General features: G+C 40.6%; 1 protein-coding gene across 2 annotated transcripts in view; it reads left to right on the forward strand.

The window, feature by feature from the left end:
• acss3 (acyl-CoA synthetase short chain family member 3) overlaps positions 1-16,763 on the forward strand; it is a 47,668-nt gene that overhangs the window by 23,931 nt on the left and 6,974 nt on the right. For both annotated transcript variants that reach the window (XM_031313539.2, XM_031313540.2), the window contains exons 10-15: positions 12,998-13,093; positions 13,322-13,385; positions 14,745-14,826; positions 15,364-15,486; positions 15,580-15,679; positions 15,886-16,061. In XM_031313539.2, the coding sequence (XP_031169399.1) occupies positions 12,998-13,093; positions 13,322-13,385; positions 14,745-14,826; positions 15,364-15,486; positions 15,580-15,679; positions 15,886-16,061 (641 nt within the window). The remainder of the gene's footprint in view (positions 1-12,997; positions 13,094-13,321; positions 13,386-14,744; positions 14,827-15,363; positions 15,487-15,579; positions 15,680-15,885; positions 16,062-16,763) is intronic.

Consider the following 16,763-nt stretch of genomic DNA (forward strand, 5'->3'; position numbering starts at 1 on the left):
ATCCAACTACTAACATGGCCACTAGAGACAAAATTGTACACCTCCACAAGGCTGGAAAGGGCTACGGGGAAATTGCCAAGCAGCTTGGTGAAAAAAGGTCCACTGTTGGAGCAATCATTAGAAAATGGAAGAAGCTAAAGATGACTGTCAATCTCCCTCGGACTGGGGCTCCATGCAAGATCTCACCTTGTGGGGTCTCAATGGTCCTAAGAAAGGTGAGAAATCAGCCCAGAACTACACGGGAGGAGCTGGTCAATGACCTGAAAAGAGCTGGGACCACCGTTTCCAAGGTTACTGTTGGTAATACACTAAGACGTCATGGTTTGAAATCATGCATGGCACGGAAGGTTCCCCTGCTTAAACCAGCACATGTCAAGGCCCGTCTTAAGTTTGCCAATGACCATTTGGATGATCCAGAGGAGTCATGGGAGGAAGTCATGTGGTCAGATGAGACCAAAATAGAACTTTTTGGTCATTATTCCACTAACCGTGTTTGGAGGAAGAAGAATGATGAGTACCATCCCAAGAACACCATCCCTACTGTGAAGCATGGGGGTGGTAGCATCATGCTTTGGGGGTGTTTTTCTGCACATGGGACAGGGCGACTGCACTGTATTAAGGAGAGGATGACCGGGGGAGATTTTGGGGAACAACCTCCTTCCCTCAGTTAGAGCATTGAAGATGGGTCGAGGCTGGGTCTTCCAACATGACAATGACCCGAAGCACACAGCCAGGATAACCAAGGAGTGGCTCTGTAAGAAGCATATCAAGGTTCTGGCGTGGCCTAGCCAGTCTCCAGACCTAAACCCAATAGAGAATCTTTGGAGGGAGCTCAAACTCCGTGTTTCTCAGCGACAGCCCAGAAACCTGACTGATCTAGAGAAGATCTGTGTGGAGGAGTGGGCCAAAATCCCTCCTGCAGTGTGTGCAAACCTGGTGAAAAACTACAGGAAACGTTTGACCTCTGTAAGTGCAAACAAAGGCTACTGTACCAAATATTAACATTGATTTTCTCAGGTGTTCAAATACTTATTTGCAGCTGTATCATACAAATAGTTAAAAAATCATACATTGTGATTTCTGGATTTTTTTTTTTTAGATTATGTCTCTCACAGTGGACATGCACCTACGATGACAATTTCAGACCCCTCCATGATTTCTAAGTGGGAGAACTTGCAAAATAGCAGGGTGTTCAAATACTTATTTTCCTCACTGTATCTGTTTATAAAGATTACAAATCTATGGACATCTTCCCAAAACTTCATACAATGTCATTCTGTAATTTATATGTATATAAATGGTTAACATGTATCAGTATTGTTATATTGACACACAGGTATCGAATGCCAGTAAAAGATAAAAAGCGGTATGTATACAGTGTCCGTCTGCCTTTACTGAGTTCATGAGTCACTCCTGCTGGGAGTCACGATGCACTGTTCGACCGTCTCTCTGGAGACAGGACATCAATCAAGCAACATTTAGAAATGTCAGTCCCTTGAGAACTCTCCATCTTCCTCTCCAACAGAAGAGAAGCAACTTTGTCAATGGAAAGCAGTTTAACATTCAAGGTTTGTTTACTCCAAAATGGCCATCACAGAAAGGAGAGACGGACTCATCCTTGAAAAACTCATTACTGTCAAAACACCAGAAAAGCAAAGTTTGCTAGCATTTTCTGGCTTCCAACTAAGAATCAACACATTTCTCAAACTTGTGACAGTCTTTTTAAGTCCCTACACATGTTGCTTTCAGATGAAAGCAACATGTGTAGGGACTTAAAAAGACTGTCAATATTTATATTGATAGATCTGTCCTACTTGTACCTCACCTGCAAAATGGATAGAAATTGAACAAAATCAATCACGGGTGCAGTTGCTCATAAATCTTTCCAGCGGCACGCTGGTAATCCTGAAATGTAATATTTAGCAGCCAAAAGCTGTAATCGATGGCGAGAAAACATTCACCATGAGCGATGATGGAAAGAGTTGGTGAACAGAGCACACATAAAACGAGTAGTATGAGTTCCTCTAGGCTTCAGGTACTAGGTTTGCAACATACCTGCATTTGTTGATCCACAAAATAAATCCCTGACAATAAAAGCTGTATAATATATATAGATTTTAAATGTTATAAACAGGGCTGTCAAAATAACGCGTTAATTTCGATTAATTAATCTGAGAAAAAATAACGCAGGTTAATCCATTCCAGCCGTTCTAGCCACCATTCAACTGTAAAATTAAGGAGGGAGACGAGAATGTGCTTGTAAAAATCTTCTTCCTGGCTACCGAAATCTGGTGCCATTGATATGTCTGCGCTCTTCTCTCTGATGCTCTGAAACAGACGGCAACACAAACACCGCTGCATGTGACGCAGTTAACACTATACTCGACAGCAGCTAACGTTAGCCTACCGCTAGCTAGTAGCTGGATTAAAAACGGTTAAAATGCTGACAGCTAACGCTAAACGGTGTAAAGTTTGACTGTATTTTGGCCGTCGGAAAAACAACACAGACGGTGCGTTCAATGAAACTGGTAAACTACAGCCTCGTGGTGCATTTGAAATTATTGTAAATGTCCTTTTCCCACCTGGTGGCCGTTTTTGTCGTTCAACAGCAATTTACTAGTGAAATAAGTTATTGTTATACATTATTATTAAATCATTTAATTTTGACCATATGGCCTTAGCAATAAACAAGCCGCTCTTTAATGTCACCAACTGTTGTTTAGTAGGCTACCCTTTTTTTTTTCTTTTCTTTTTTTACTTTCTTAAAAAGTATCGGTTCAGGCACCGTTAATTATGTATGCGATTAATTTCGATTAATTACAGAGTATGTAATTAATTAGCCCTAGTTATAAATGTAAAGTTTTTTTGTGTGTTACGGTGCAAACACACAAAGCAGTGGCAAAGTGCATCCTGCAGCGAGCTGCCATGCAATGTCTATGGAAAACCGTTGGATTCTGCGGCGAAGTGTAGCCACACTAAATTTGTGGATAGTTTAAGTGCGGCCACAGAATACCCCCAGCCAATCAGTAACCGAGTCCTGTGACTCCTGTAACATGTTGACCTGTTTACAAAGCATTTCCTTATGCCATGAACACGCTTCCTGGTCACAGGAAAATGTAATTATTACAGTGAGTGGCACTTCACTGCTGCTTGGTGTGTTTTTGGCGCAGTGGTGAACAACTGGAGGAAGTGGGAAAGTCCAACTGGAATTACAAATCCTTGAATAAGTTTGAAGGCATTCTGTAATTTATTATTTGTCTTTTATTGTTGAAAGGAATGGAAAAAATGTAGTACAGTACATCAGGGTGGCTTTAGTGGGCGTGCCAGTGTATGTGACAGCTTAACCACATGCAGTTTAATTTCAATTCACTTTAAGTGGAAGTATCCAGGCTAAATTAATAATAAATAAATAAAATGTCACTGGATTTGATTTTTCAAATCACTTTTGAACCCCTACCATAGACTCTGACAGACCTTTTGAAGTGTCTTGTCCAGCTCCTCAGCATAAAGCTGCTGTATCATCACCGTAGTATTCTTTATTTATCAGACCGAGTGTATGTTTTCCAGCTCCTGTTAAAAGATGCATCATCTCATTCATAATCTTTGGCATCATCTCTCTGGAAACAGTTCATCAGCTGTGCCAGGCGCATACCGCTGGGATAAAAAAAAAGAAGAAAAAATTGGCTCAGGGTTTGGTTGACATCATTTTCCCATTCATCCCCTAGGGACTCTCCTTACCTTGCAGCCAACTGTGTATCACAGCTGATTGGTAAACTGTTAAATCACACAAAATGGCTAGCGGCACTCGCTCACTCCTAACAAAGCTCTCCTTAGATCTGCCCAAGGCCCTGGTTGGAAAAATAAAATAAAGTCAGCTGACACAAGACGGGGTAGGTCACGAGTTGAAGCATGTCTCAGTTCCTTAAACTGAAAACTATCAATTAGACAACAAACTCATACATATAGCACACAGGCCTACATATAGGCCTATACCCTAAAGATTAGTTATCCATTTAAAAGTTGAATTGCAGAAGGGATAAAAAAATTAGAGTGGCGATTAGTTTTAAAAGCAGGTAAGATATAACAACGTCTTGATGGCAACAGAGAAAATTCACTATGAAGGACATGATCTGAAGAAGACAAAATGCTTGTTGCTTTATGCGAGATTTGTTGATCACAAAAATAATTCAAATCTCTTTGTTTCACACCAATAATTTTAGAGCAGGTTTTGACTATACTGTTCAGGCTGTTTCTGTCTTTCACTGTGAGGCTGTGAAACCAGCAGATAAAAGAAAAAGTCATAAGGCTTTCCATTAAAGATTGATTAAAAACGACAGAGAATGACTGGCCTGACAGAAAAGGAGTTCAGTTTACGGAGTAAGTGAATTCTCAGTTGCCCCTTTTTCACAATAGCTTCACTGTTAACACTGCATTTAAGGTGGTCCTCAAAAATGGTACCTAAATATTTATATGAGGAGACCATTTTAACCTTTTCATTGTGAATGATGTACTCCCTGGCTGTAGGTTTAACGCGTCTAAAATCGAGGAAAGGTTCCTTGGTTTTTGAGACATTTAAGTCCAATAAGTGTTTGTCACACCAATAAACAAAATCTGGGAGAGCCTTCCCATGATCAGATGCTGAACCTTGGAGAAGGGACAGCAATACCGTGTCATCTGAAAATTTCACTAAGTGGCTGCCATCCTGAGAGTTCCTACAACCATCAGTGTACATAATAAAAAGGAGGGGAGAGAGAACACAGCCTTGTGGTGAGCCAGCAGGCTTGCATTTTAGGGGACTTTCTGCAGAAAACGTATCCATAGACAAATTGTTTTGCATTAAGCTAACTGGTATTGTATTTGTCAAACATTCATTCTTTGTCAGTTATTGCATGCGACTCCAAATTTACACATTCTTTGCTGGAAATATTAAATTGTGCTGACAAGCTCACGGCTGAGAATTTGACTAATTTGACCAATTTAGCTTGATTAGTTCTCACTCTGGAAACGCTTGGCTGGTGCAGACGAGATTCGTTCTCTGGTATGGAGCGGAAGTGATTGGTGTGCTCGTTATTCCCATGTGCAGCGGACTCGATCATTTCTCAGCCTCCCGCTGTCATCTGATATGCTGATTCATCTTGCCTCATCAGCCCAGACATGACACCACACTGCTTTCTTTCACCTGCGCTTTCCTCCTCTATCTCTCCCCTTTACCTTCATTCTCTTTGTATTATCTGTGTTTATATGCTTCTTTTACATGCACAAAGACTTGAACACATAAGTTAACATCTGATAACACCTACCCACCCAAGACCGACATGCATTCATAGTCTGTCACCCTTGAGCCACCTGAAGCCAGTCAGGCTCACTTCCCCCTTTATGTGCATATGAGAAAATGTCTGCCATTTTGAAGCCTGGTAATAATCTGTGCGCTATTTTAAGAGCCAAGTGCCAATGGCAGGGGGTGGAGGAGTTGATGATGAAGGTTGCTGATGTCACTGGTGTTGCCTGGCAACAAATGTGTGTTTCCAGTTGGCAGGGTTTGGCTGCCTCACCAGTGAGTGGTGGTGGCGAATGGACTTACAGTAGTGTTTTTAGATATCTCTCTGTCTCTTTGTGTGTCTTTGCTTCTCTCTCTCAGACTGACAGCAGATGCCTCTGTGCACAAAATAGAACTACCATACAAAAGTGAACTGGACCTTCTCAAAATACCTGTCTTGTCAAATAAAGTGTAGAATTGACAATTCGCCCCTGGACTTTGCCAGGGCTGGCATAGGAATGTATTCCACACATCCTCTTCCTTGAAAAAAGTCAGAACCTCGGAGAGTCTGTGAACGACAGTTTTACATCCTCCTTGAAAACACTATCCTCTCACAGAAAAAAAACAGAGCCTTATAGCATTCACTTACTTGGCACATAGACAGCAATACAGCAGAATCAGGGGTTAATGAGGAATCCTAACCTAAAACCAAAAAGGTCGACGGGAATATTATATAAACCATCACCTGCGGGATATATTTTCCCAGTTAGTTTCTTAGTGGTCATCTTATTAACATATTGGCTGTAACTGTGGTGCTATTTTCATAGAAAAAATAAAACAGCTAATTAAGAGAACTAGGTTAAGTTTCCAAAATCTTGAAGAAAACCTTCCCAGAAGAGTGAAGGCTGATATAGCAGCACAATAATGCCCATAGTTTTCAGTAATCACGAATGGGCGTAATGTTTGGGTGTCAACATACTTTGTGTCCGATAGGGGACTTAAATCTTTGTCTTAATTCATTTTCATATTCTGTTGGATGTGTATTGTTGATTTGCTCACTCTGCAGTGCATTCCTCAAGGAACGTGGATTACGTTGTTTTTAATTATAGGATTAAAGTAGCTTGATCTTTTGAATAATTTTGTTTTAATGCAGGAAGATATATTTGCAACTACAAGTTTAATTATATATATATATATATATATATACCCCCACCAATTTTTTTCCTCAACTGATTGGTATTCTGTCCCAACTGTTCTCCACATAGACTGGTCCCTTAGTTCTCTTCTGCAAATTTGTTTCTGAGTCATGTCATGTCGTGCGCCGTTGTCCACCTTTGGGAGATGCGTTGTGTCTCATATCATTCAACACCGAACAACCAAAAAGATTCTGGTGCTCACTTGGTCTCATTACATTGCTGCAGAGACAGTAGCGCAGATGTCGCTGCTCCTGTAATTACATATCCGAGAGCTGAGGTGCCACGTTTGTGTTGCCTTGGTTTTTACTGGGGGCTGCTATCATCGTCTCTCTGACCTGGGAATTCGTCTGTTATTCATTCCCAGCCATTATATTATTTGTCTGCTGAGGTTTCTAAGCCACAAGCAGGGCCTTTCATTAGCAAGTTAAGTAGTGAATTTGTATGCATAAACTTAGTTTTGAGTGAATGAGGCGAGCTGTCTGAAAAGTGGTAAGGGAGGCAATGTTTTTAGCTGATGGAGTGAAATTGTCCCTTGAAGAGACAGATGTAAATGGGAGAGCATGTGTGCGTGTATGTGTGTGTTAGGGTTGCTCGATTATGGGGAAAAAATACAATCACGATTATTTCGGTCAATATTGAAATCACGATAATCTAACACGATTACTCGTTAACTTCTGGAAAGATGTTGCAATTATTAAACTTAAACACAACTGTGAACTTTGCCTTAATACTTTTCCTATTGAAACTTTATTTTTTCATTCAGAACACAAGAGAAAATAAGAGTTTATTTGCAAAACGTAATGAGCTAAATAATTGTTTTTCTCGATTATTCTGTTTTTGTGATCATTGGGAGCCGAAATCATAATCATGATTACATTTCGATTAATTACACAGCCCTGTGTGTGTGTGCCTGTGTGTGTGTGTGTCTGAATGTGTGTGTGTGTGTGTGTGTGTGTGTGTGTGTGTGTGCGTGCGCACGTATACATAATTGTTCATCTCGCTTTCATGTCTGTCTTTGGTGGGCGGCATCACCAACCTTTTGTAGTTGCTGCAACCAATCTGATTCCCTACACATTTTACTCTGCTCTCTTCTTTCTTTACTTTAACATTCAGCCCAACCAAAAAGACTCTGCTAACCAACCCTTTGGCCTCTTCTTGTGTTTGGATCCTCAACAGACTGCCAGTGATGGTCTTAAGGCCGTTTTATGGTCGTGCGTAAACTCCACGCCGTAGCTACGGCGTCGTGACCCTTTTCGGAGTTCTGCATCGGGGTTGAACGTGTTTCTTTGCATCGCGGTGCATTTCACCGCCAGAACGCTAGGGGGCGGGGGTGTGGTTTCCGGAGGGTCAATCGCGAAACTCTTTGTTTACTTGTGCGTTGGTGTGTGCCTTGAGCCGGCGTGTGTGTGCGTGTGCGTGTGTGTTAGAGCGAGGGAGAAAGTGAGAGAGTGACGGCAATTGTCGAGTTGTGTCTCTAGAGTCATAGTGAGAGAAACTAAGTGTCTCCCCTGTGTTTTCTGACCAATGTGGGAAATCTGTAGCAGGAAAAGTTAACCCTCTCCTTGATTTCATGTTGTTTATGGAGAAGGAGAACCAGGAAATGAGTCGGGAAAATGCAACGCTTCCAAGCCACGGCCGAGCGATGTGCGTGGCCGCGACGTGCAGTTACATTTTTCGAGAGGTCCACGTCAGGCTATGGCGTAGGGTCCGGCGTACACGCAGAGTGGTCTGCGGGGGTACGTCGTCGATTCTACGCACGACCATAAAACGGCCTTTAGTGTGAGCTGTTTAAGTTGTATTGTTTAACACAGACTCCTAGCAGAACTAATCCCACAAGGGTGTAGTGAGTTTTGGTCGTCACTCATTCTTGGACCCACATTTTCAGAGAAAAGGCAGGGAAATAACACATCATGTTCACCTGTCTTAAAGGTAGATATGTTTTGTTTTGTAATTCTGTAGTATGATGCAAAAGTATTATTTATGATTTCCTATTTCAATTTTTCCCTTTATCCATTTTATAGAGGTAGATGGAATGTCGGTTTTCTCTGAAGCAAACAAAATTGAAACATGTACTATGAAAGAAAACAATGTCAAAGATGAAAACAATTCTCTTTGTTTGTTCTCATCCTGTTATCATCCTACCCCACACCATCTTTTCAAATGACATTGGGTCGACTATCTTGTCCTCCTGACCGAGTTACTGTAGGAATCAGCTTCACTGCTGTGCTTCCAAAAACCGACAAACTAAAAAACTCACTGCCATTTCTAACTGTTGTTTGTGCTGTATTTGTTATCCAAGGTGAACCTTAATACAGAAGCCCAATTAGGAGAGGGATGTACTGTACAAACCTGCCATTAGGCAGCAGGTGCATGCAGCACCATTTATCTGAATGTTCATAGAGCAGCTACATTCAAAAGTAAAAGTCAGCCAGTTATGTGGCTGCCTTCAAAGCAGATTTTACACACTTATTTCTAAAAAATATGGACAGTACCACATCTTTTGTTGTATTTTCGCTCGTAGCCCTGCACATTATATTTAAAAAGAAATGCGGTTTTAATTTAGTTCTACAGACAGTGGAATGAAAGGGTTACATTGTGTGAGGAGACGATGGTTCATCTGTATTAGAAAGAAGTGGAGTGCTTGAGGATTTGCAGAGAATAAAGGGTGCAGGATCAGAGAGCTATCTTTATTTTTCCCGAACAGCAGTCCCCCCCCTTAAGCTACTAGTAATGAGCACGGCTGTTCGATAGCTCCTTCTCAGCTGAAAAGGCGCCACGATATTGCCCATCCCGCTCTTCTGACACATCCTCCAACAACCCTCCCCCTCCCACATCCAATTCATCACACTCAAAATGGCTCTCACTGGCCAAGCTCATCTCCAACAGGTCGAAGGAAGATTGATTTGTTTGTGTACAGAGGCAAAGAAGAGAGCGCGAGGGAGTGAGAAGGAGCGAAAGACAAGGAAAAGATCATGATGGTAGTAGAGTAAGACTGATATCAAGGTGTGTTTTTGTGTCTGTATGTGTGTGCCGAAGACTCACCAACAGTCAGTCAGACAAGCAGATAGAAAACTCTGTGTGTGCGTGCGTCCCACAGACGATGTTTTTTTACTCCTCACTCCCCTCGAGTGTTCACTCACCTGTCTCAGCCTGTGCTGTCTGCCTTTCTTACCCAGCATATTAAATCTCTTCTGCACAATGTGACTAGAATTCACACCTAGTTTCACCTCAAGGACGTTTTCATCTTGATCTTTAAATAGACACATTTTGGATGGATAACCCCATTGGACTGGATTTTGTCCCTGTGGGAAGATCATGGTATATACTGTTGAGTTATGAGGAGATCTTGGTGCTCAGGGTGTCAAAAGTCATATTGCTACATCAATAGGGACAGTGTCTGCTTATTGAAGCAATAATATAATTCAAATGATAGACTGTAAAAAAAAAAAAAAAAAAAAAAAAAAAATGTTTCCAGGTAAGCAAAATGTTTTAATCATTTTTGTATGTGTTCACTCTGAGCCATGGGGTGTAGGAATTGAAATGGACAACTGCTCACTGCTGTGTTATGCTCTATTATGCCTTCATATTGTGGGCGGAGGAAGGAACTTTCGGAGATCTTGGCAAACATCCGAGTCAGCTAGTTGGAATCTGAGTTCTGCTCTTGTCAGCCTACCATCTTTCATGTAAATGTGAGGACAAAATATTTTTAGTGAAATTAAGTGAACTAATTTTGATTGAGATCGCTTTAATGGTTTGATTTCATGCCTGAAAGCTGCACAGACAGTTTGTTGTCTCTCCTGTATGCCTTGTAAAATGTCAAGGTGCAATTATATTGTCTTTTTTTATTTGGGTTTTGAATTCACTCTCCCATGCTTGAATCGCCGCCAGCGAGCCCTGGCGCCTGCTGTAAACAGTCAGGTTTAAACACTCCACTTACACGGTTCAGCGGTTGCGTCAAGCCCTAATCAATGCTCAATTCACTGGAGCTTTTAAAGGACCCTTATGGCGTCCTTCAGGGTCAGACAGATATATTGGTTTGCCAATTTTGGCTTGTTCAGAGTGGATGAGATAATGTCATACAGTATAGGTTGATTATGATGGAGTTTGTTTGGCTATTTATCATTTATTTTAGCTTTAGCTTTTTAATTTTGCACAAAACACTGATTATTCAAAACTTCCACCATCCAATGGTGTCACTGGTGACCTTAAAAAACCCCACACCATGAATCTTTTGAGCTGAAAAAAGTGTTACACGTTAACAGTATTTCCTCTTTGCTCTGATTTCGTTTGGATTATATGATAGCCATACAAGTTAGTAGTGTGTTCCTTAGGGGAAAGCGAAGGGCATGATTGGTCAACAGGGAGTCCGTCATACACCCTACTCTTTGACCAGGAGGTGCACCCCTAACAGAATAAAAAAATGTTTTTCTTTTATCATTGGTGCTTAATGCCGTCTGTGCTGACAGTGATGGGCTTTGAACCCAGCAGGGAGCTAACCTGCCACTGATGAATGAGGCATACGTGGTTGCCAGTTCAGAGGGCACTGTGTGGAACCCCCCCTCGCCCTCTCTTTATTTGATAACTTAACCCCCTTCTCAACCAACAGCAACCTCCTGCTCGTCAGCTCATGTCTTTGAAGCCTGCTGTGCTAGCCGTTAGCACTTGTTTGATTAATAGTAGAGGGAATAGGCCGTCTATATTCACTTTAATCTTATCTCAACAAGATGCTGGAGATTCTTTTGTTTTGGGCCATGTCGAGCTCATGTCCCATTATTCCCTAACATCTTACCTTCATGATCTTAACATCCTGCTCCTCCTTTTCTCTGTTGGGATCTCATTAAATCATGTTTCTTATTCCTAATTCTGACACTGCAGTCCTAATGAAGTTGTGGACCAGTAGTACCAAATATTTATTAGTGGGTTTTGTTTGTTGTCGTGCACACACACAAGGACTCAATGCTCTCACCTGCATGCGGGTGAGGCGATTGACAGTCCTGCCAATGGTTCATACTATTCCACTGATTAATAGGTGGCAGCAATGCACCAAGAATCATGGATGTAAACAATGCAGGATTTGTAAATGTTTTATGAGGAAGGAACTGCATTCAACATGTGTGTTTGAATGCATTTTGATGAGTAACACTGAATGTAAACAGAAATGTTAACAAAAAACTCCACAGGGCACCTTTAACTCCAGGAATAGCATTTTGTCCCTCGGTTTTTTTTAAGTAATTTTGGTGGCCAGGTTCTCACGGCAACCCAGGCTTTCTGTTTGTAGCCGGCAGGTGTGTAACCCTAGTGAAGTCCCCTGTTGCTTTAGCTCCCCGTCAAGATTTAATGAGGAGTCTAAGATGCCTTTTTGCGCATCCCCGTTGTATCGACTGAGCAGTGATTTGCATAGCAGGCCGGCTAGCTTGAATGTTTTGCCATTGACCTTTGCCCTCTCAGAAGACAAGTCACTTCTGCTATCAGCGCTGCCACTGACTGCATATTTTAGAAGAATATGTGATTGAAACTGTATCCTCCGATTCCCCCCCCCCCCGTGCAATAACTGATCTGATTCAGGTTTAGTGCACCTTGCTGCATGCATGAATTTGCATATTAACAGCGGAAAATGCCAAGATACTCGTAGCCACAATAACTCAAGCACAATACATGACATGAAACATCATATAGAGTAGATGATCTGATTACCTTTTGGAACAGCTTGTGCATAAATTTGCATGTTGGTGAAGACAAATGTCAGCGCATGACGTAATTATGCTGCCTTGTGTTTGTTAACTGTAGAAGTGTCAAAAGGCTGGTTTTTAATTAATAATTGAACAGCCAATGAAGCTTTCAGTCCTGTCTTTTAAGATTAATATGCCCCTTTGTTCAAACAGCATCACCTACAGTTAGTAAAAACAAAAAGCAGATGTACCAGAGTGTTGAAGGTTATTTTGTGTTGTCTGTCACCTGTTCATGTTAGTTGAGACATCAGCTGAGTTAAGTAAAACTCTAAGCTTGGGGAAAGGAAAACATGACAGACAGATGGAAGCATTCAGCTGCATCGTTGTTTTTGTATTTACGGCAAGAAACCGAAAAACACCCAGTGACAAAAACTAAAAAGTATGAGTGTTTCTGCAGACGGTGTTTTCAGATGTCAGTTTATCATAGAATGCGGATGCTGATCTTAGGCTGGTCTGCTGCTGTGTGATTTAATCTTGCTTACTGAGCTGGATCAATTCTGTTATTCATTCTCTAGGTGGGCTAGTAGGGCAGGGGCACGCCTTTTGCAGTATGTGGAGCACAGTTGGGTGCCAGAGTCGAGGAGAGCCCATAGGAGCTGTCATAGTTTTGCGTAATGTAGGTTAATGCAGCTCACAGAAGAAATGCAACCCAGTAACACAAGAGCTCTTTTGATCAGCCCGCCATTAGAAGGTTTAACATTTGCATAGAAAACTGTGGCGTTATACCACAGATCCTTGTGATTTGACTAAAACTTTATGGGTCTTCCACACAGATATGAGTATTCACCTGTCTCTTTTTCTGTCTCTCTCATCAGAAACTGGCTCACCCATCACCTCCTCCTGTATTGGTCTGGGGAACTCACTCACGCCACCTGCAGGTCAGGCTGGCAAACCTGTTCCAGGTTATAACGGTAAGAGTCTAAATTGGCGATCCACAGTGCACATTTCGTTTTACTTTCAAGGTTCATTATTTCATTGTCAGAATTGCTGTCTCTCAATTACAGATACATTTAAACCAAAGCTGCACATAGCAACTGCTTGTAATTCCCTGCAGAGTATTTAATGTTTGCTCCTCCAGTTTGCCAGTGGGTGATAAACCACCTCTGAATATGGATTGCATGCTCTTCCCTTTCCACTAGTCTCAGTGATCGATGATGACATGAAGGAGGTGAAGCCAAGAACCCTGGGAAATATTGTGGTGAGGTAAGCTGAGTGATTACGTTCCCAGCCGTGTGAGCAGCTCAGTCTTTGCTTTACCTTTCTTCTGTCAATCGCACATGCAAACACATTTAAAATGTGACAGAAAACACTAATCAAATTTAAACTCCAATCGTTTATCATTAATCTGTATAATTCACTGTTGGGCAGCTTGTATCATAATCCAAAGAATCTCACTCCGTCCGTCTGTCCGTTGCCAGGGTTAGAGAATGAAACGTGTGTGTCTATTTATGTTGGAGAGCGACCTGTACAAAGTGGACTTCATCAAAAGCTCCAGCAGTTAGCCCTTTGTGCTGCCTTATCTTCAGCCTGCTACCTATCTGTTATCACTCTCTCCATTTCCCTGTTCTTTGGAACTGCTGGTATTGACTCAGTGCCAACACAGGGTATTTCCAAGGAAACATGTACAGTGCATAAAGGGATAACGACAGGTAGAGCTGAAAACGGATGAAAACAACTGTGTTACTGTATTTCCTTCTTGGAGCCAGAAAGTCTATATCCACAGCTTCATAAAATCATAATCAATATTTACAGAGAGTGAGGTTGATATGGCTTCTAAGTGCTGTGTTTTAAAAAAGTACATATCTTAATTTATTTTGTCAATATATTAGCATTTTTCTTTTAGCTTTTTAGCTGCAGCTTTTGTGATTAGGAAGTGAGTGTGACAGACTCTTAAAATGAAAACCAGGCAGACAAACTTATACATTAGTTTATTAGTTAATGATGTAAAAAAAAATAATATTTTGCCTCAAACAATATCGGAAGAGTGTGTGGATTTTGCTGCAGTCATAAACAGTGGATAGGATGCTTTTTTATTATCCACTTTTGGCATCAGAAATAAGATCTTTGGTGTGTTTGAATATTCCCCTTGTAGTGAAATGAATCTATACAGAGGCATGTTTAGGGTTCAAACTTGGGAAATGGGATCATCTTGGTCAAGACACTAGTCAATAACTAGTGATCAATTAGAACAATTACTGATAAACAAAGATTGAGTAACTGAGCTCTCCTATCGATCGTGTGTGTGTGTGTGTGTGTGTGTGTGTGTGTGTGTGTGTGTGTGTCAAGGTGAAGTCTAGCAGAGGCTGGCTGTATGTCTAGACGGTTATCCATTATTAAATTGAGTGAAATCTGCAAGACTGCTCTTAATGCTTTCTCAATTATTCAAACTTTAAAAGACATTCAACTAGATATTCATTTTCATATAGAAAGTGTTACTTAATGCCATGTTTAAAGTAATGTTTTTGCAGACTCAGTTGTTGTACATTTATGGCAGAAGCAAAGGGTTAAAAGAGAAAAATTGGAATTGAACTAAACTTAATTTTTAAATACTTTTTCCTTCAGACTACCTTTACCACCTGGTGCAGCTTTGTCACTGTGGCAGAACCACAATCTGTTCAATGATCTCTACTTCACCAAGTTCCCAGTAAGACGTGTCATTATTTCCTCACATTCTGATGTTTATTGGACATGAAATAATTTGCACAGCTGTCTGATTTGATTAAGAACAATTGCATTTCCTTGGAGTCCTGTTCAATTTCATCTTTCATGACACTGGATTAATAACGTAGTGGGTAGTGATAAGTATGTGGTAAAAGGTTGCCCTCTAGTGTTGAAATCTTTACAGAGCCACTTGCAGCCAGTGTTGGGCAAGTTACTTAGGAAGTGTAATATGTTAGTCTTTACCTATTATTCCTTAAAAAAGTAATATTACTTAGTATCAAAAGTAATTAGTTACATTACTCATTATATAACTATTTTTACTTTCGCTACCCCCCCCCACACACTCTCCCCTTTCATGTCTTCAGCTGTCCTGTCAATAAAGGCCTAAAAATGCCAAAAAAATAATATATATATATATAAAAAAAAAAAAAAAAGAAGTGAAGGAGGCTCTCCTGACATGCTCCAAATACCACGTTATGCAGGAACATAATGTAATCATTCCTTTCTGTTCCACCATCAGGGTTACTATGACACTATGGATGCAGGTTTTGTGGATGACAAAGGTTTCCTTTACATCATGTCCCGGTCTGATGATGTCATCAACGTGGCAGGCCACAGGCTGTCAGCTGGAGCATTGGAGGAGGTAAGAGATTCATTACAGAGGAGGTGACACAAAGGTTTTCCGAACTGTTCTTTGAGGTATTCGTATGTATGTATATGTGTGTGTGTTTTGCAGTCAGTGCTGCTGCACCCTGCAGTGGGAGACTGTGCTGTGGTGGGTCTAGAAGACACTCTGAAGGGTCTTGTTCCATTAGCCCTGTGTGTACTCAAGAATGGTGAGGCATGACTGAAGTAATATAAAATATCTATGCATTGTGACTCCTGGGCTATTTCGCCACATGTAGTTTTCCTCTTCTTTTTGGTGATTTCACCCTCTTTTTTCTTTTTTTTTTGTTTTAAAGTAAGATACATAACCAAAATTAAATTCCACGTGGCATTAAAACTACATGTGCTTCTTTGCATCATGTGCTGTGTATCTCAGGTGTGCAGAAAAATGAAGAAGAGATCATAAATGAGATGGTGAAGCTTGTAAGAGACACCATCGGACCCGTGGCTGCCTTTAGGAAAGTGATTTTTGTCCGAGGATTGCCGAAGACTCGCTCTGGCAAAATCCCTCGCTCCTCTTTAGCCAACCTGGTCAACGGCAAGCCCTACAAGGTATGAAATAACTGCATTACTCCCATCACCAGTAGTTTTATAAAAATTAAGTACTACAGGAAATATTGTTAGTACGTAACATATTTCTTGTCTCCTGTGCTAAGCATTACAGCTGCTCAGGAGACAGTAAAGCTAATTTTGAAATTCAGAATTTGAGTATTGATGGTGCTTTAGCATATAACTAACTTTTTATAATAGACTATACTATGACTTTTTATGACATTTTCATGACATACTAATCTATGACTTTTTTTGACATACTATGTATTATGCCTTTTTTTGACTTTTATAATACTATGACTTTTTTTATTTTTTTCGACATGACCTTTTTGTGATTTTTTTTTTTTTTTTTTTCTCCCTTTAACATACTATACTATGACTTTTTATGTTTTCAACAAAACTATACTATGGCTTTTTTATGATTTTTTTCGATATACTATACTATGACTTTTTATGATTTTTTTTCGATATACTATACTATGACTTTTTATGATTTTTTTTTCGATATACTATACTATGACCTTTTGTGACTTTTTCGACATATACTATGACTTTTTATGATTTTTTTCAACATCCTATACTATGACTTTTTTATGATTTTTTTTCGACATGCTATACTATGACTTTTTTATGATTTTTTTCGACATGCTATACCAGGGGTCACCAACACGGTGCCCGCAGGCACCAGGTAGCCCCCAAGGA

This window comes from Sander lucioperca, chromosome 20 (genome assembly GCF_008315115.2).
Source record: "Sander lucioperca isolate FBNREF2018 chromosome 20, SLUC_FBN_1.2, whole genome shotgun sequence".
NCBI lineage: Eukaryota > Metazoa > Chordata > Actinopteri > Perciformes > Percidae > Sander > Sander lucioperca.